Below are 21,929 nucleotides of genomic sequence, written 5' to 3'. Positions count from 1 at the left end.
TCCAGCAATATGAAACCCCAAGCCAAAACCAGAATGCACGAATATCCAACTTTCTAGCTAGAGACACAGACAAGAAGCATTCGGGTTATTTTAATAATTTTCTTTCGATGTACACAGCACAGCTGTTTGTAGGAATACACACCACCACGCCAATGCTGGGGCACCACTATTAGTCGTTTCATTAGGAATGGCGGAAAGTGGCGCTATTTCTACAGAGTCACAAAGTTTCTGCAGACTGTTACTGATACTCTTAGATATGAAGTATTCCGTACAAGCAGTATCATAGATTTTCTCGAGTCCAATCTTCTACAAAATCAAACATATCATCTACTCACCTTCCCAAATAAATGAATCTATTACGGCAACTTTCACTCATATTGCGATCGTTGTTGGAGTCTGGTTAACAATTTTTGTAGTTACAGCTACAGTCAGTGTACAGTTTGCCAGTCATGATTTTTCATAATTCCGACAGAACGTACTACGTCATCAAAGTGTTGTCGAATGGTCGTCAGTGAAATGTGTTTCTTGGAGAGCTACACAGACCATCAGACTCGAGGAAACTATAAGGGAATCAAACTCCTATATAGAGACCACAATGGCCACACGTTTTTGGTAAATGACAGTATTACTCTGTAACTAACACATATTTTCGCCATAAATTGGCTTTGGTGTGATATAAATTCCACAATGACTCTATTCGAGGAGAGTTTTAAGTGGTCAGTATGGTTAGTAGCACAAGTGAAGCGAGTGTCGTAGCATTTGCTGACAGCGATCAAAGTGCGCGCTTGAAGAGTATCAATACTTTCCCATTTGGAATGTCGTCCCTTAGTAATAAATGCAATGTCAGAGTTATTCACAAGTCCACATTCTTTAGCCGAGAACTCTGCGCTCAGCCGTTTCATATGTGCTCCATGAACAGCATCTTTGTAGGCCAGCTGCGTGAGCGTAGACTTTCACAACTCCTCTGGAAGACACTCAGCTATCTTTGATGACACTTCTAGAGCACACATTCTCACTGTTTGGAATGTGGACGTCCAATAACTCTCTGATATCCTAGCTATTAATAGACGCATTATCAGAGCTTTCAGTAACTTCGATGATGCAGTCAATGTGCTTACCGCTGCTGTCACTATTTTAGAGGCAGTGTGGCCACGGCTTTACATATCTCTAACTAACATAGGTTGTTGCTGTAGGTATGATTTGGCGCGATAAAACGTGTCAGTAGCAGCATTTATTGGTAGTGCTCACTTTCATGGTGAATAATGGGTATACAAAAGTCTATTCCTGTAACAGCAAATGTTTTTCATGGTTGTAATCGACCGACGGGGCTGGGCTTCTACATAATTTCAGTGTGCGTTTTTGGTGAGTGTACATCGCAGACACATACATTACCAGAAAAAATTGGTACACCCTTTCAGAGCTTTCCAAATGACTCCACATTTATTGTTGCAACAGAGCATATGGAGTACATGAAATGATTACATTTACATACGAGGTGCATTCAAGTTCTAAGGCCTCCGATTTTTTTTCTAATTAACTACTCACCCGAAATCGATGAAACTGGCGTTACTTCTCGACGTAATCCCCCTGCAGACGTACACATTTTTCACAACGCTGACGCCATGATTCCATGGCAGCAGCGAAGGCTTCTTTAGGAGTCTGTTTTGACCACTGGAAAATCGCTGAGGCAATAGCAGCACGGCTGGTGAATGTGCGGCCACGGAGAGTGTCTTTTATTGTTGGAAAAAGCCAAAAGTCACTAGGAGCCAGGTCAGGTGAGTAGGGAGCATGAGGAATCACTTCAAAGTTGTTATCACGAAGAAACTGTTGCGTAACGTTAGCTCGATGTGCGGGTGCGTTGTCTTGGTGAAACAGCACACGCCCAGCCCTTCCCGGACGTTTTTGTTGCAGTGCAGGAAGGAATTCGTTCTTCAAAACATTTTCGTAGGATGCACCTGTTACCGTAGTGCCCTTTGGAACGCAATGGGTAAGGAATACGCCCTCACTGTCCCAGAACATGGACACCATCATTTTTTCAGCACTGGCGGTTACCCGAAATTTTTTTGGTGGCGGTGAATCTGTGTGCTACCATTGAGCTGACTGGCGCTTTGTTTCTGGATTGAAAAATGGCATCCACGTCTCATCCATTGTCACAACCGACGAAAAGCAAATCCCATTCACGCTGTCGTTCCGCGTTTACATTGCTCGGCAACATACCACACAGGCAGCCATGTGGTCGTCCGTCAGCATTCGTGGCACCCACCTGGATGATGCTTTTCGCATTTTCAGGTCGTCATGCAGGATTGTGTGCACAGAACCCACAGAAATGCCAACTCTGGAGGCGATCTGTTCAACAGTCATTCGGCGATCCCCCAAAACAATTCTCTCCACTTTCTCGATCATGTCGTCAGACCGGCTTGTGCGAGCCCGAGGTTGTTTCGGTTTGTTGTCACACGATGTTCTGCCCTCATTAAACTGTCGCACCCACGAACGCACTTTTGACACATCCATAACTCCATCACCACATGTCTCCTTCAACTGTCGATGAATTTCAATTGGTTTCACACCACGCAAATTCAGAAAACGAATGATTGCACGCTGTTCACTTAAGGAAAACGTCGCCATTTTAAGTATTTAAAACAGTTCTCATTCTCGCCGCTGGCGGTAAAATTCCATCTGCCGTATGGTGCTGCCATCTCTGGGACGTATTGGCAATGAACGCGGCCTCATTTTAAAACAATGCGCATGATCCTATCTCTTTCCAGTCCGGAGAAAAAAAATCGGAGGCCTTAGAACTTGAATACACCTCGTATCAATAGCGCAAGCGGTTCTGAGGTACCAGATATCGACCCAGGCTGCAACACCTATATTAGTATGTGGCGTAGCCTCCATGGGTGTCAGTGCAGGCGCTGACTCTGGCATCTATTCGATCATATAGATGGCTAATACTGTCCAGGGATACGTTATGCCACGCCTGCTCGACATGTTCACGTAGCTGTGTAAGAGTTGTTGGCTGAAGAGTTCCATGAGTCGTTTCTCGACTCATCATATGCTACACGTGCTCAGTTGGAGAAAAGTCTGGAGATCGTACTCGCCCACGGAAGTTGCTGCACGTCTTGCAGAACACGTTGAGTTGCGGGCAGTGTGTGGGCGAGCATTATCCTACTGGAACAACGCATCACTTTTCTCCTTCAATAACGGCAAAAGAACGGGTCTAACAACATTCTATACTTAACCTAGCGCTGGTTATCGTCCCCTTCAGGAACACCATCCTGAACGAAAGTTGTAGCTTGTCTCATCCCAGACCATAAGGCCTGGAGTGGGACCAGTGTGTTTTGGACGAATGCAGTCTGCCTCTGCGAGAGGGAGCCCACCATATCTGCGTCGTACGCACAAGCGACCACCACTTGCGTGCAGCCAGCATCGCCTTTCATCGCTAAAGACCACGGAGCGCCATTCAAAATGATCCTCTGATGGCACCAATCGAGTCGTGCATGTCGATGCTGTGGCTTGAGGGAAGATGGGCTAGAGACGTGCATGCTCTTAGTCTCACTGCTAATAGCCGTTTTGCAACAGTTTGTGTTGACATGTCTGGGCTTACAAGCTCTCTTATCTGTGCTGTAGTAGCTGTACGTTCTGCCGCTGCCGCCCTTACAACAGGGTGATCCGGGCGAGCGTCTATGCTACTTAGATGTCCAGGACCTCATCCACGGGTGAGCAAATATTCACGTGACCACTGATGCAGGCATCGTTGTACAACTGACGCAGCACGACCAACTCATGTAGCAATTCTCCGACAGAACCACCCCACAACTGGGGAGGCCTCAGTTTGACCGCTTTCAAACATGCTCAGTTGGCAGTAGCAAGCACGAGTGCGTCTCCTTGGCATGGTTTCCTTCTTGCTTCAGAAATCTGCACCACGCTGAGCCTTCTGGCTGTGAGCATTCGATGTTAAAGGGTAGACACAGATGACGCTCTGGTAGCTATGCAAATACGCCATCCGCTGGTGGACGACGTTCAAACCATAACCAGTACATCTACTATCCCTAGGTGATATATTCCATCATCGGATCAAAATCGATGTCTTTCCACATGTACCAACATTTTTCCTTTTTTTTGTTGCAGTGTATGTATGAGTGCACATCACATACATAATATCAAAGTTTTATCTCTCGATTCGACATGACGATTCCTGTTAAGTCACTGTTGATGACATTGCTACTTCTCTAATTTGTCACGAAACGTAGAATCCATCCTAAAATGAGTAGCATTTTCCAATAAGAGCTGTACTTTGTGAAGTCAAAGACCGCGCTACCTTTATGCTTATAATGAGCACTTGGTGATGTACCTTTTTTATGGTACTCTCTTCTACAGTTGAACACCATGAACACAGGTAATCCATGGAGATCAATATCAACAGCTTCTTCTTCTTTACATTCACCGTTTGCCCCGCGTGCCTACGGGGTCCGCTACATAAGTCCGTTGTCTCCATTTCCCTCTGTCACGGGCTGCATCTATGGTGGATGTTCACGCATTTAAGATCTTTATGAATCGTATCAGCCCAAAGGGTCTACTGCCGACGACTTCAAGTGTGTAACCCGCCTTGGTAGTAGAGTCATCACCGGCCCGTAAAACATGCCCAAGCCATTGAATACGACTCTCACGCATCTTGTCCTGGATTGGTGCAATACCAAACTGTTTCCTAATGCTGTCACTAGAAACGTGATCTAACTTAGTCAGGCCAGCTGTCCACCTTAGCATCTTCGTTTCCATTACACTTAGGTGGCGTTCTGTCTCAACTGTAATCGGCCAGCACCCACAACTGGTCGGATGACAGTACGATAGATTTTTGATTTTAAATTATCTTTCATCCTGCGGTCGCGAGTGAATCCGGTTGTTGTTCCCCACTTCATCCAGGCTGCCTGAGTTCTGGTGTTGACCTCTTTGGTGAGTCGGCTGTCAACGGTGATCGTGGAACCAAGATACTTAAACTTACTCACACGAGTCAGATCTTCACCACTAATCGTGATGGTTCCTATTTCATGTCTGTCTGATGTCATGTACTCGGTATTCTTCAAATTAAGGCGCAAACCGTTTTGCGCCTACCGGTAACTCCATTCTTGAGTTAGGTTCTGCAGAACAAGCTTGTTTTCTGCTGCCAGCATCACATCGTCAGCATAAAGTAGGGTCTATGGTAATGGCCGGTGCAGGTCAGATGTCACGGTGTCCATTATGACAATGAACAGAAGTAGTGATAATGCAGATCCACAAGGAAGGTAAACATAAATATTTAATGGATAGGCCTTGCAAGAGTAGATCTGTATGTCTTGCTTAAGATAGTGGAACCATTACAGTGAGATGTGATGTTCGTGATTTTGATCACACGATTGCAGACGAAGGTTTCCTAGCCGTCTGTATCAATTTCCATCTAACCTAAAACAATTGCTGCTCAGTCAACACTGTCGCTTTTCTAAGGTCACAGTTGTAACATGATGGAAGTAACGTGAAAGTCCTACACCCTGTTCATCGATTATGATCATGAAAACTGTTCGCAGTTACAAGAACAGACTTTGCATGCCCACTATTCCCCATGAAAGTGCGCACTGTTAATAAATTCTACATCTCTTTCTACGAGTACTGACAAATTTCTATTACACCAAAGCATTTTTTTTAGTCATCAGTCTTCTAACTGGTTTGATGCGGCCCGCCACGAATCCCTCATCTATGCCAAAATCTCCATCTCAGAATAGCACTTCCAATCTATAACCTCAGTTATTTGCTGGATGTATTCCACTCTCTGTCTCTCTCTAAAATTTTTGCCCCTTACAGCTCCCTCTAGTACCATGGAAGTTATTCCCTGAGGTATTAACAGGTGACCTATCATCCTGTCCGTTATCCCTGTCAGACTGTCTCACATATTCTTTTCCTCTCCGATTCTGGCAAAATTTCCTCATTCCTTACATCACCAGTCCACCAAATTTTCAACATTCGTCTGTAGCGCCACATCTCAAATGCTTAGATTCTCTAATGTTCCGGCATTCCCATAATCCATGTTTCACTACCATACAACGCTGTCCTCCAAACGTACATTCTCGGAAATTTCTTCCCCAAGTTAACCTCTACGTTTGATACTATTAGACTTCTCTTGACCAGGAATACTCTTTTTGCCAGCGCTAGTCTGTTCTTGATGTCCTCCTTTCTCCGTCCATCATTGCTTATTTTGCTGCCTACATAGCAGAACTGCTTAATTTCATCTACTTCGTGACCATCAATCCTGATGTTCAGTTTCTCGCTGCTGTCATTTCTGTTATTTCTCATTACTTTCTTTTTTTTCGATTTACTCTCAATCCATATTCGGTACTCATTCGACAGTTCATTCCATTCAGCAGATCACGTAATTCTTCTTCACTTTCACTCAGGACAGCCATGTCATCAGCGAATTGTATCATTGATGTCCTTTCACACTCACTTTTAATTCCACTCTTGAACCATTCCTTTATTTCCATCATTGCGTCTTCGATGTACAGATTAAACAGAAGGAGCGAAAGACTACATCCCTCTCTTACACACTTTTAAATTTGAGCACTTCGTTCTTGCTCGTCCCGTCTTATCATTCCCTCTTGGCTCTTGTACATATCGTATATTATCCGTCTGTCCCTTCCGCTTGCCCCTATTTTTCTCAGAATTTCGAACATCTTACACCATTTTACAATGTCGAACGCCTTTTCCAGGTCGATAAATCCTATGAACGTGTCTTTATTTTCCTTTAATCTTGCTTCCATTACCAGAATTGCCTCTCGGGTGCCTTTACATTTCCTAACGCCAAACTGATTGTCACTCAACACACCCTCAGTTTTCATTTCCATTCTTCCGTATATTATCTTGTCAGCAACTTCGATGCGTGAGCTGTTAAGCTGACTGTGCGATAATTCTCGCACTTGTCAGCTCTTTCAGTCTTCGGGATTGTTTGGATAATACTTTATCGAAAGTGAGATGTTATGTCGCCAGACTCATACATTCTACACACCAACTTGAATAGTCGGTTTGTTGCCACTTCCCCAAATGGTTTAAGAAATTCTGATGGAATGTTATCTATATCTTCTGTCTTATTTGATCTTAGGCCCTCCAAAACTCTCTTAAATTCTAATTCTAATACTGAATTCCGTATCTCTTCTAAATCGACTCCTGTTTCTTCTTCTATCACATCAGACAGATCTTCCCCCTCATAGTAGCCTTCGATGTACTCTTTCGATCAATCCGTTCTCTCTGCTGCATTTAACAGCGAAATTCCCGTTCCACTCTTAATGTTACCACCCTTGATTTTAATTTTACCGAAGTTTGTTTTGACTTTCCTATATGCTGGTTCTGTCCTTCCGACAAGCATTTCTTTTTCGATTTCTTCACATTTTCATGCAGCTGTTTCACCTTAGCTTCCCTGCATTTCCTATTTATTTCATTCCTCACCGACTTGTATTTCTGTATTCCTGAATTTTCCTGAACTTTTTTTGTTGTTCCGTCTTTCGACAATCAGCTGAAGTATTTCGTATGTAACCCATGGTTTCTTTGCAGTTACCTTCTTTGTACCTAAGATTCTCCTTCCAACTTGTGTTACTTCCCTTTTTGAAAGGTCCATTCACCTTCAACTCTACTGCCTACTGAGCTATTCTTTATTGCTGTATCTATAGCCTTAGAGAACTTCGAACGTATCTCATCATTCCTTAGTACTATCGTATCCCATTTCTTTGCATATTGATGTCTTAAACTTCACCCTACTCTTCATCACAACTACATTGTGATCTGACTCAGTATCTGCTCCTGGGTACACCTTACAACTAGTATCTGATTTCGGAATTTCTGTCTGACCATGATGTAATCTAACTGAAATCTTCCTGTATCACCCGGCCTTTTCCAAATATACATACTCCTCTTGTCATTCTGGGATAGAGTATTATTACAGAACTCAAATAGTGGTCTCAAGCCCATATTGTCCTGTTACCTTTTTTTCTATTTGTTCCCTTACAACCGCATTCCAATCTCCCATGATTATCAGATTTTCATCTCCTCTTATGCACTATATTACCCTTTCAATATCCTCATATACTTTCCGTATCTCTCCATCTGGTATATTTGAACCATCATTATCGGTGTTCGTTTGCTCTCTATTCCGATAAGAACAACCCTATAACTGAACTGTTCACAATAACACGCTCTCTGCCCTACGTTCCTATTCATAACGAATCCTACTCCCGTTATACGAGTACCATTTTCTGCTGCTATTACCTAACACTCATCTGACCAGAAATCCTTGTCTTCCTTCCACTTCACTTCACTGACCTCTACTATATCTAGACTGAGCCTTTGCATTTCCCTTTTCAGAATTTCTTGCTTCCCTACCACGTTCAGGTTTCTGACATTCCGTGCCAGGACTCGTAGAATGTTATCCTTCCGTTGCTCATTCAATCTTTTTCTCATGGTCACTTCCCCGTTGGCAGTCCTCTCCCAGAGATCCGAATGGGGGACTACTCCGGAATGTTTTTCCAGTGGAGAGATGATCATGAAATTTTTTTCAATTACAGGCCACATGTCCTGTGGATGCACATTATGTGTGTAATGCAGTGGTTTCCATTGTCTTCAGCATCCTCATGGCGTTGATCATTGCTGATTTGATTCTTCCACCTTTAGGGGCAGTTTTCTACCCCAAGCACAAGAGAGTACCCTGAACCTCCTTCGTCCTCTTTGACAAGGCCGTTGGTAGAATAAAGGTGACTTCTTATGCTGGAAGTCTTCGGCCGTCACCGGTACTGAGTATTAATCAATAGGTAAGCGCGGGGCGCGTTTCGAACCCAGGACCGGCGATGTTTGATTAGTAATCAAAAATGCTGCCCTTAAACCAAGGGAGCGTTTCGTATACAATAATCTGTGTTAGTAAAAGATGTGGGATGCAGCGATTACCATTAGCTGGTCGCAGCAGGCCCTGCTCCAGTGGCGGCAGGCACACTGATCTCGTGACCGACGTTCTTGAAAACTCTGATGTTGAATCTATTAATAGCTAGAACGTAACATAGTGCTAAGATGCCCACATTCCAAAACTGCAGAAGCGCCACCGAAGGACGCTGAATGCCTTCCGCAGCAATGGTGAGGGTCTGCCTTCACACGTCTTAGTTGCGATAGTACTTTTCAAAGGCCATGTATGAGTCAGCCGTGGATAAGGAATCTGTTATTGTCAGACTGGAGGCCTGGAGGCTACAGGATGTGTGGCATGTGGGGTACTAAAAGCCCTGACATTGCATGTTTTAACAGCAGACAACACTTCATATAAGAAAGTATTGATACTTTTAAACTGTACACTTTGGTCTGCGTCAATAAATGCTTCATCGGTCCGTTCATTTACATGACTAACTGTAATATTCACATGCAACCCTTCTCTGCTACACCTACTGACAAAGTCCTATAACACCATAGCCTACCTGTGATAAAAGCTGTGTCAGTTAAAGAATCATACTGTCACCTATCAAAGAAGTGTGCAGTCATCGTTGTCCATATGCCACTACTGTACAACAGTTTTAACCTCCTCGGAGTTTCCTCCAGTTCAGCCATCTGTGTTGCTCTCCAGGAAACATATTTCACTGCCAAACATTTCGAAACGTTTTGGGTGCATAATGCTTTCTGTCGGAATGACAGAAAATCGCGATTTTTGAATTGGATATTGGCTGCAGCATTACCTATGAAAAATGTCAGGCAGACTCCAAGCATCGCAAACTGCACTAGAATATTGGTGAGATTCTTTTATTTGCAAAGTGAATGGATGGTCTGTTTAATTTTGTGAAAACAGGATCCGAGAAAAGGTGTTAGGCTGACTGTATGGAATACTTCACATCAGAGTTAGCAGTCTGTAGTCTGGGTAGTTAAACGCATTCTGGCTTCGGCTGCCGGCGCTTATTGCTATGAATAATTGCGCTACGTATCGCCGGAAAGTTATTGAACATTTAACTGAGAATCTCATAATTTGAAAGAGTACTAGAAGCTACAGGGTGCCCATAACTGAAGTTCTACTTCCAAAACGTTGTAGAAAGAGAACCATTGCTCAAAATGACGTCAAAATTGAACAACATATTACTGACGCAGGGGGAAATGTCATGGGAAAAAAATTAACGGAAATTTTACCAACAGATGGCGCTGAAAGCGTCGTAACGTAAATTGCGTCCGCTACAAATAACAGATGAATCACAATCCGACGACTATGGTTTGAGTTGCATGTTACACAAACCATACTGTTCAGTGTGCATGACTTGCCTGTTTGGCAGTCAACAGTTATAGCACTGTTACTTAAGTAAGCCCATCTATCATTGCATCAGATGGAAAAAATCAGTTTTTTAATTCTCATAAGGCACAAAACCCTATGAAAATGACATGGCTCGAATTGCCGTGAGACTGGCGCAAGGCATGTTCAAGAAGCTCTCCGCCGTTTTCTACCACATGCTGAAATAGAGAAACAGCGCGTTCCACAATAGATCGGAGAGGAGTTCAGAATGTTCTGCGCAATGCGTGCCTTGAATTCAGCTACGTTAGTGACTGGAGCACTGAGCACAACAATTTTCGGATAACACCACAGCCAGAAGTCACATAGATTAAGATCAGGTGATCTGGATGGCCAGACTGTAAGGAAATGCCGGCTGCTGATTCTGAAATTTCTGAAATGCCTCTGCTGAAGCCGCTCCCTGGCTGTGATTTGCGCGGAGGAGCGCCAACCTGCATAAAAATGAACCTAGCTCACATCAGCGCTGTTGACGGGTTGGAACTACTTTAGTGCGCCAAAGGCGAACAAAATTTACCACATCGTCGGTTGTAGCGCCTTTCATACAGATACAGAACACTATACTGTTATCAGTAATCTCGGATTGTTGGTGGGTAAAAAAAAGTGCTCTACGTTCATTTTGTATTTAAAATATAGTAAATTCTGATTAAGAATTACTGATGGCTTCCTACCTTTATCCTTTTATAACTTTTACAAAATTGCGAGAGCTTAAACTGCTGTTTCCCACACGGTATCTCTAACAAACAAAATTCAACTATCGATTAATTACCGATATAGCGTCCACTCCCTCTGTATTCATTACTCGCAAGCAAATCCTAAGCAGTTATTGTGTTTTTAATTTTCTCAATATGTTTCTCTTTTACCAGTTTCTTTTTATATTTAAGACACCAAAGTTATTATAATTATGCCAACGATAACTGAAAATAACCGCCCATTTATGTACATCAGTAGCTTTTTATTTCTTTCGATATGTAGTATGATTTCTAAGTTTGCTACTTCTCTTTAAAGATTACAGCCAAAGGCTAGCTAACTCTAGAGTGGCAGACAGATACCAATGATGCTAAAATATTCACAAGCTACTATTATTCTCTATTTCTCTTTTCTTGTTTCCCTTTTTTCCTTTTATTTTAATTCAGATCTTTCAAATGGTTTTATTGAAATATTTCCTTAGTTGGCGAGACAAATAATAAGTAGGGAAGCTATTTTTTTAACGACCCACATCACAAGTGGTTTATTTGAAATACTAGCCAAATACAGATATTTAAGAGTGCCCCTTTTTTCCAAACCTATTATTCAGTTTATCTATGAATCACGTAAAAAATGAACACTTACTTTTAACCGCCACTTTTAACCCCGAAGTTAAACAAGATTAATCGGAGCTGAGCGTGTTCAGGCACTGGCGTCTACAGTACTCTCCCCCACTTACTTCGTTTATACGGCCATTTGCCACATATACCTCCGGGTGCAATATTACTCAATCGACGAGTCTAGCTCTTGTTTGATAGTGGGTGAATAACACGGTATCAAAAACCGAAAGTTCCCAGCTAACTTATGTAATATCTGTATACCAAATTCGACAAAGTGACTCGTCTTTCGATCTCACATGTACAATATCCCACACTAATTTCAGCACAGTAAGTCGTCTTTCGGTCTCACGGCCACTATATACCACAGCAAACGAAAAATTAAAACAACTGTCCCTACTTGAGTGTTCACGACAGGACAGTAGCTTGAAAATGGTAATAGAATCGAAAAAAAAAAACCAACTCCAAATAACTGATACTTAAACTGTCAGCACCACTTCTGGCAGTTTGTGATAACACCATTTCCCGTACAAATCTCCTTCAAAAAAATGGTTCAAATGGCTCTGAGCACTATGCGACTTAACTGCTGAGGTCATCAGTCGCCTAGAACTTAGAACTAATTAAACCTAACTAACCTAAGGACATCACACACATCCATGCCCGAGGCAGGATTCGAACCTGCGACCGTAGCGGTCACGCGGTTCCAGACTGAAGCGCCTTTAACCGCACGGCCACACCGGCCGGCACAAATCTCCTTCGGGCTAAACTCCAATAACTACGCCCAAGCAGCTCTCCAACGCTGCACAAGATCTAACTCGAACTGACTACCTTTGTAATGAGCTTCACATAACTGCTCCTTGTTGTTGTTGTGGTCTTCAGTCCTGAGACTGGTTTGATGCAGCTGTCCATGCTACCCTATCCTGGGCAAGCTTCTTCATCTCCAGGTAGTTACTGCAACCCACATCCTTCTGAATCTGCTTAGTGTATTCATCTCTTGGTATCCCTCTACGATTTTTACCCTCCACGCTGCCCTCCAATGCTAAATTTGTGATCCCTTGATGCCTCAGAACATGTCCTACTAACCGGTCCCTTCTTTTTGTCACGTTGTGCCACATACTCCTCTTCTCCCCAATTCTATTCAATACTGCATCATTAGTTATGTGATCTACCCATCTAATCTTCAGCATTCTTCTGTAGCACCACATTTCGAAAGCTTCTATTCTCTTCTTGTCCAAACTATTTATCGTCCATGTTTCACTTCCATACATGGCTACACTCCATACAAATACTTTCAGAAACGACTTCCTGACACTTAAATCTATACTCGATGTTAACAAATTTCTCTTCTTCAGAAACGCTTTCCTTGCCATTGCCAGTCTACATTTTATATCTTCTCTACTTCGACCATCATCAGTTATTTTGCTCCCCAAATATCAAAACTCCTTTACTACTTTAAGTGCCTCATTTCCTAATCTAATTCCCTCACCATCACCCGACTTAATTCGACTACATTCCATTATCCTCGTTTTGCTTTTGTTGATGTTCATCTTATATCCTCCTTTCAAGACACTTTCCATTCCGTTCAACTGCTCTTCCAAGTCCTTTGCTATCTCTGATAGAATTACAATGTCATCGGCGAACCTCAAAGTTTTTATTTCTTCTCCATGGATTTTAATACCTACTCCGAATTTTTCATTTGTTTCTTTTACTGCTTGCTCAATATACAGATTGAATAACATTGGGGAGAGGCTGCAACCCTGTCTCACTCCCTTCCCAACCACTGCTTCCCTTTCACGTCCCTCGACTCTTATAACTGCCATCTGGTTTCTGTACAAATTGTAAATAGCCTTTCGCTCCCTGTATTTTACCCCTGCCACCTTTAGAATTTGAAAGAGAATATTCCAATCAACATTGTCAAAAGCTTTCTTTAAGTCTACAAATTCTAGAAACGTAGGTTTGCCTTTCCTTAAAATTTCTTCTAAGATAAATCGTAAGGTCAGTATTGCCTCACGTGTTCCAAGATTTCTACGGAATCCAAACCGATCTTCCCCGAGGTTTTCCATTCGTCTGTAAAGAATTTGCGTTAGTATTTTGCAGCTGTGACTTATTAAACTGATAGTTCGGTAATTTTCACATCTGTCAACACCTGCTTTCTTTGGGATTGGAATTATTATATTCTTCTTGAAGTCTGAAGGTATTTCGCCTGTGTTATACATCTTGCTGAACAGATGGAAGAGTTTTGTCAGGACTGGCTCTCCCAAGGCCATTAGTAGTTCTAATGGAATGTTGTCTACTCCTGGGGCCTTGTTTCGACTCATGTCATTCAGTGCTCTGTCAAACTCTTCACGCAGTATCGTATCTCCCATTTCATCTTCATCTACATCCTCTTCCATTTCCATAATATTGTCCTCAAGTACATCGCCCTTGTATAGACCCTCTATATACTCCTTCCGCCTTTCTGCTTTCCCTTCTTTGCTTAGAACTGGGTTTCCATCTGAGCTCCTGATATTCATGCAAGTGGTTCTCTTTTCTCCAAAGGTCTCTTTAATTTTCCTGTAGGCAGTATCTATCTTACCCCTAGTGAGATAAGTCTCTACATCCTTACATTTGTCCTCTAGCCATCCCTGCTTAGCCATTTTGCACTTCCTGTCGATCTCATTTTTGAGACGTCTGTATTCCTCTTTTCCTGCTTCATTTACTGCATTTTTATATTTTCTCCTTTCGTCAATTAAGTTCAATATTTCTTCTGTTACCCAAGGAGTTCTACTAGCTCTTTTCTTTTTACCTACTTGATCCTCTGCTGCCTTCACTACTTCATCCCTCAGAGCTACCCATTCTTCTTCTACTGTACATCTTTCCCCCATTCCCGTCAATTGTTCCCTTATGCTCTCCCTGAAACTCTGTACAACCTCTGGTTCTTTCAGTTTATCCAGATCCCATCTCCTTAAATTCACACCTTTTTGCAGTTTCTTCAGTTTTAATCTACAGTTCATAACCAATAGATTGTGGTCAGAGTCCACATCTGCCCCTGGAAATGTCTTACAATTTAAAACCTGGTTCCTAAATCTCTGTCTTACCATTATATAATCTATCTGATACATTCTAGTATCTCCAGGATTGTTCCATGTATACAACTTTCTTTCATGATTCTTGAACCAAGTGTTAGCTATGATTAAGTTATGCTCTGTGCAAAATTCTACAAGGCGGCTTGCTCTTTCATTTCTTAGCCCCAATCCATATTCACCTACTTCCTTCTCTCCCTTTTCCTACTCTCGAATTCCAGTCACCCATGACTATTAAATTTTCGTCTCCCTTCACTACCTGAATAATTTCTTTTACCTCATCATACATTTCTTCAATTTCTTCATCATCTGCAAAGCTAGTTGGCATATAAACGTGTACTACTGTAGTAGGCGTGGTCTTCGTGTCTATCTTGGCCACAATAGTGTGTTCACTATGCTGTTTGTAGTAGCTTACCCGCACACCTATTTTTTTATTCATTACTAAACCTACTCCCGCATTACCCCTATTTGATTTTGTGTTTATAACCCTGTATTCACCTGACCAAAAGTCTTGTTCCTCCTGCCATCGAACTTCACTAATTCCCACTATATCTAACTTTAACTTATCCATTTCCCTTTTTAAATTTTCTAATCTACCTGCCGGTTAAGGGATCTGAAATTCCACGCTCCGATCCGTAGAACGCCAGTTTTCTTTTTCCTGCACCTATCACATGATAATTTTATTAAATCCTCGATTCATGGTGACTGACTTCCAGATATCTCCAGTAAGTCAACGTCTAAGTTGAACGTCCCTAAACCTTATCTTCACACACTACACCGTACAGAGCGACCTCTGCTCAACGGAAATCTCCGTACTCATCTCTTCCAGAATGACACTGATTTTATACTCATGTAGAAACATACTGCTGAAGTCATTAACGAGTCAATAAGTGAATAAAGTTAGACCACTTTTAACAACATACAGATTTTTGAATTCAGCTGCCACGGTATGTAACAGCGGCCTCCTGCAGTTGCCTGCTGTGCATATTTGCTGCTCATAGAAACGTTGCATAAGCATCTCTCGTCCATGGAAGTAGGAAAAAAAGAAGGGAGAAGGCACTCTGACGACTATCTTCTTTTTTTACCTCAATAATAGACTTACACAGTACGTTGTTTTGAAGCCAGAGTGCCATCATCTTAAATAGCCCAAAGCACTAGCAGACTACTATTTACGATTGATTCGTTTTCATTACTTTGTCTTGTGTACACAACAACTGTTTTAAACACTAAAAATCACAGGCTTACATGAATAACATAGTATCAATGCTTGTTTCCTTACTGGTACTGCTTTTTGTTCGTTAAATTTTCAGCTTTTAACTCGTATGTAGAACATTTTTAATGCTCACTTTTGCAAAAAACTTACCGACGTGTACTTTGCTAGCCCATAAACGTGTACAATGTGGAAAGACGCAAGTATCTTGTGATGTCAACGAACTGAACGAATGTAACTTCCTGGTAGAATAAAACTGTGTGCCGGACCGAGACTCGAACTTGGGAAAGCTGTGAGGACGTCCGTGAGTCGTGCTTGGGTAGCTCAGCCGGCACGGTTGCTCAGCGTGTTCGGTCAGAGGGTTAGCAGCCGTCTGTAATAAAAAAACTGAGTTAACCGATCAAAGACGAACTTAAACGGATGTCTTACGACGTCCGCCCCGAGCACATACAACGAACGAAAACGAACAAAATGAGAATAATAAAAAAAAATTTTTTAAAAGTTGGTAGAGCACTTGCCAGCGAAAGGCAAAGGTCCGGAGTTCGAGTCTCGGTCCGGCTCACAGTTTTAATCTTCCAGGAAGTTTCTTATCAGCGCACACTCCGCTGCAGAGTGAAAATCTCATTCTGGAAACTGAACGACTGTTGAAATGTCAAAGAAAAACTGCATAGAGGCGTACCTCCACGCATAATTTTTAAAAATGTTCCAGTATTGTGCAATACTATAAATATGGCTAAGGGAACAGCCTCAAACACATAGACCCCATAAAAGGGATATTTTGCTTTAACCTGTATGTCAGTAATTTTTTTAGTAATGACAGCCTAGCCCATGTAACATTTAGGCCTACCTTTCCAATAGTAGCCAGTTTACTTCTTTTCCCGGAATAATTCTCGCCATTAACTCTGTCAGTTTTTCAGGAATAACCCAACATATTACAGTTGGAATGTAGGGCTCTTTGATCATCTTCTTCGTTTCAATTTTGAAATTAATTTTGAGGTTTTCAGAGTACAGAAGTTTATACCATGCTTTGTGATATACCAATAGTTAGTTAGTTTCATGTTCCACACATCATTTGTAGGATAAATTTTAATGATGTGGAACGAGTCATTTGAAAATAACATCAATTTGTTTGTATGCCTCCATGCTGATCATAAATTAGTTTTTTTTTTAATTAGAGACAGACAAATGTAAGTTAGTAAATCGGAGTCATCGCCGTTTTACACTTTACAGTAATAGATCGTCTTATGTGGATAAGGAGTTACTAAAGAGAAACGTTTGCAATTTAGTTTAAATCTTACTTTGCTCTCTGTGAGGCATTTTATATCACTAGGTAAGGGATCAAAACATTTGGTTGCAGTATTGTGAACCCTTATTTGTGCTACACACAACCTTAACGTGGCATAATGTCATGTTTTTCTTCCGTTACTGTAATTATGTACAAAATTATTCCTGTTGAAGTGAGGTGGATTCCTTACAATAAACTTCACGAGGAAGTAACTATTCTATGAAGCAGTTAGACTGCTGCTACTCACACGCCGAGCAGCAGGCAGGCACAACGAAAAGAGTGTTCATATAAGTTTTCAGCCAGACCCTTCTTCGGTCAGGAAGCAAAGCGCTGTTCTAGCCAGATACCTTTTTAAAGAGAGAAGAATTGTGAACAATGGATAATAATCGATGGGAGGAATTTAGGGCATGAAATACTGCAACAACAATCTGTGTTGTCACATAGATATGTGTTGTGTGGACGCAAGACCATTGATTCAGTGTGACTCCAATGCCGGAGGATTTGCGGTTAAAATGTGGTTTTCTTAAACAACATTACGGTAGGGTCGATTATTACACCCGTGAACGACGAATTTTTCATGAATTAACTACATCTGCACACAATCAAAGCACCAGATCCTATTTGTGATATGACTACGAAAGTCAATAGTTATTCACAACGGTCGAAACGACGTATGGGCACGTCAGACTGACGTCACGGGGACGTATATACGTGGTGAACCATGGTGGTATAAACGCGCTGAACCTAATGTTTTAGGCTACGTAAGATGGCGGATGACGGCTTCAAGTTTGTGACGTAATGACAGTTCCATTCTTCTTTTATCTCCATGCTCTCGTCCCACCAGGCAAGGCAGCTTCTCGCTTTTTTCCCGATTCTTTTTTCTTATACAGCAATATAATTAAGTACACCAATGCAATATCATTAGACATTAGGCTACCACATCCATACACTCACGTTCGGTTCCTTGGCAGAGCAAATAACTGAAACTTCTAAGTTAGTGTAACCAGAAGATGCTATCGTATACGTCACATACAGAGCTATAATAAAACTGCTGTTTGCTACCGTAGATTATCGTAGTTTTCCTAGTTGTGTTGGTCATGTAAGATTTTAACCACATTACATTTCTGTTAAGCAAGGCCTTATCTCATTTCGATCGCTCTGTTCGCATATGCGATCAGTGTCTTACTAGATTCGTCTTGAAACCAGAAGCAGTAAACCACCTAGAAACTGAGTGAGGGTATATGAAGAATCGTGGTATCTACAAAAGATTTTTTTTTCTTGATAGTTATCCTCTAGTCTGTTACTTAAAAATAAACAGTATTTAGAACAAAACTGAAACTGTCAATGTTTAATTCAGGTGTTATCCGAAAATTGTTGATTCGTAATTTGAAACAGAGGGGTCTTGTAGTAAAAATAAAAAAAAATACATATTTATCATATAGCGCTAGAAAACAGTTTTGCGAAAAACGAGAACAATTTAAAAAGAAGACAAAAACATAGACAATCCTTCATCGAACTTGAATAAAACATTTTTTGTTACTCGTAAGCAACTTTAACAATTATCAATAATGACAGCAAACTCTTACGGTAACTTTGATCATGATGAACGTTCTACTGAATACAAAACGATAAAATAGTTATACAGATTCTTTTATATTTGTGCATGTAAACTGTACTTAGAACAAAAGTAATTGCTTTGGTTACATAAATGAGCAGAAGTTACACGATCAACTAAATTTTATTACTTATAAAATACAATTTATATTTTGTGAGGACCTAAAATACACAATGGACTAACACTGAACGATGTGAAGTTCTAGTTTTGCGCAAAATAAACGAACAAAAAAGATCAAATAAGTATTTGGCTCGCAGTTTTTGCCTCACAAATTCAGTTACGTTTCTTTCCATACCAATGCTGCCAATATTTCCGGTATTCCTACAATTTACTACATCATCTAAGTACTGTGCGAAAACTACCGAGCTGTAGTTTTCGTGCCGGCCAGGGTGGCCGAGCGGTTCTAGGTGCTACAGTCTGGAACCGCGCGACCACTACGGTCGCAGGTTCGAATCCTGCCTCGGGCATGGATGTGTGTCATATCCTTAGGTTAGTTAGGTTTAAGTAGTTCTAAGTTCTAGGGGACTGATTACCTCAGGAGTTAAGTCACATAGTGCTCAGAGCCATTTGAACCATTTTTGTAGTTATCATAGAGCGAAACTCTTGTCACATATGCTGAAACTCGCAAACTCACTCATCGAAACTTATAGATCAAGTAAATACATACAGAGAGGATCTGATAGTTTGGTGGTAAACTACATGTCTGGAAACCGATACTTGCAGAATCGAACCTCAGTAGGACCACGGATTATTCAGACTTCGGTTCAAACCAGCCTTTATCTCTCAACGATGTGGGGAGCTGCCAGATACATCACATGGTTTGGATGCCACATTAAATTGTAGGTTGCCTATCTCCAGTGGATAACTGGGGTAGATTAGGTACACACAAGCTGCCAAAATGGCAGACCTTTGACCCATACGAAATTATTATTATTATTATTAGAATTATTATGTAAACAAATGGTTCGAAGGCAGTTCCTTGAGGGACAGCCAAAATTATGTCTGCGCTTTTATTAATACTGTCACCCAGACAAGTTGCACTTTTCGTGTCAATGAAAAGAAACTTTGGAGAGATGTTTTATGTGAACTGGTAACTTCAAGTAAATGTCGCCAAATATGGATAATCAATTTGTCCATAGATACAAGACGAGAGCCCAGGAGCTGTCACGGCTGTTCCATGACAGGCCCCGCACGCCCCTGGAGGAGGTGGTGTACTGGACGGAGTACGTGGTGCGCCACAAGGGAGCGCCACACATGAGGTCAGCATCGCTGGACCTGGCGTGGTACCAGCTGTGCCTACTAGATGTCGTCGGTGCTGTGGCAGCCGCCGCTGCACTGGCGCTCTGGATTCTGGTGGTCGTGCTCAGAACTGTGTTCAGGCTGCTCGGCGTCAGTGGGCCAAAAACAACTGCGAAGGGTTCCACGACCAAATCAAAGAAACTTGCGTAACACCGAAAATAAAGTTTTAACTTGTACAAATACAGTATTGTTGTAGTTACGAAGAATTATTTTGTACTTACTGTACAGTAAATGTTTAGTATTTATTTTACTGACTTCATTCTATTATTTATTTTTGCAGTATGCTTCTTCCCAGGATTTCAAAACCATTCTCTGAGTCATCTACAGCTCCTCACATTAGTCCACTTACATCAGAGTGTTTGAAAATCTATTTGTAGCTCTAAAAAATTTGATGCTTCTTAACTTTCTATGTTATATGTCTGTCTTATGTAAAATCTGCAAAGTCTCCTTAAAAATGTTCCAGTTTCAATGCTGTTTTATAAAAGTTTAATTTAGACTATTTTGTACGGTTAATACATCCAACTGAAGATAAGCTAATCTATTATTCTTACAAATGTTTAATATGTGGACCTTTAGTTGTGTAGCACACATTCAACTAAAATCCAATTCTTCTCACTCTATGGTTAACAAGTCCCAAGTGATAGAAGCTTCTTCAGTTCTGTGTTTCAAACTGGGTAAATCATTAGGTGGTGGCGAAACATAGACACGATCTTCTACAAATCCCCAAGCGAAAAAGTCGCATGGCATGATGTCAGGTGAACGTGGATATCAGCAGAAAAGGGCAATATCATATTCACCATCACGACCAATCCAACGATCAGAGATTTCAACATTCAATCACTTTTGTATAATGAAATGCAAATGGAGAGGGGACTCCAGCTTGTAGCCAAAATAAAATTTTCAGGTACATCTTGTAATTGGGGAAAGTGCAAATCTTGCAACATATCCACATAAGGGACCCCTGTCGCTGCTGCTGCAGCGAAAAAAAAAATAGAAAATAGTTCACACAGTTGGTGTTGAGGCAGCCCGCAGAAATGTTTAATTCTGGGGACTCTCTTTGGTTGTGTACTGGTTTCTGAGGATGTTCTGACCCCCAGATATGACCATTATGGATATGTACATCCACTTAGATGAATTGTTGTCTCATACTAAATACCACATGATCAAGAAAGTCTTCTGAACTCGCAGGTTTTCCCAGTGTGATTGATTAATAGTGAGATTTCTGATGTTCAGGCGAGTTGTTGTTTCTATTTTCTGAACAATATTTCAAACACCAACTCAGCCATCTTCTTCATGACCTGCGAGTTGCTCGTCGAAGTATTGTGCAGAAAATGGAAACAATAACTAGGCTGAACATTAGAAATCTCACTATTGAGGAAGTCATTTATCCACTGCAATAGTTCACTTGCAAAGTTACAACATATGCCACAGTTATCTGGCAACCTATAACTAATAAGGATGCATAAGTAAACGTTTTATAAAAACCTTACACACCGTCGTCTTGGGCAACTGGGTGGGCTGGCAGCATCATATCCGCTGCTTTTCAGCCAAAAGTAAGGAAGTATACAAAGAAGACATTTAAAATAATAGGAAGGAGATAATATGGTGTACATAGATATAAAAAAGGGGGAACAATACGGAAGAGAACAGACAAAAACGGGGGCGACTGTAGAATGGAGATAAAAACCGTAAAAAAGTAGCGCACGCAAAAAGAAACCACACACTGGATCATAAAAGTATCGACAGATGGCGTTGCACAAAACGATCACTGACAGTAACACTAGGTACAAGTGCAGCACGCAATTAAAATCACAGCTCTTGACGCATGGGAGAACAGCA

General features: G+C 41.4%; 1 protein-coding gene across 1 annotated transcript in view; it reads left to right on the top strand.

The window, feature by feature from the left end:
• The window catches only part of LOC124545268 (UDP-glycosyltransferase UGT5-like), a 126,168-nt gene extending 105,824 nt beyond the window's left edge, over positions 1–20,344 (top strand). The window contains exon 6 of the mRNA XM_047124149.1: positions 19,931–20,344. Within this exon, the coding sequence (XP_046980105.1) occupies positions 19,931–20,240 (310 nt within the window). The 3' untranslated portion in view covers positions 20,241–20,344. The remainder of the gene's footprint in view (positions 1–19,930) is intronic.
• Positions 20,345–21,929: the final 1,585 nt, after the last annotated feature.

The sequence above is a fragment of the Schistocerca americana genome, chromosome 8, assembly GCF_021461395.2.
Source record: "Schistocerca americana isolate TAMUIC-IGC-003095 chromosome 8, iqSchAmer2.1, whole genome shotgun sequence".
Classification (NCBI taxonomy): Eukaryota; Metazoa; Arthropoda; class Insecta; order Orthoptera; family Acrididae; genus Schistocerca; species Schistocerca americana.
This window is presented reverse-complemented; position numbering and strand designations above follow the sequence as displayed.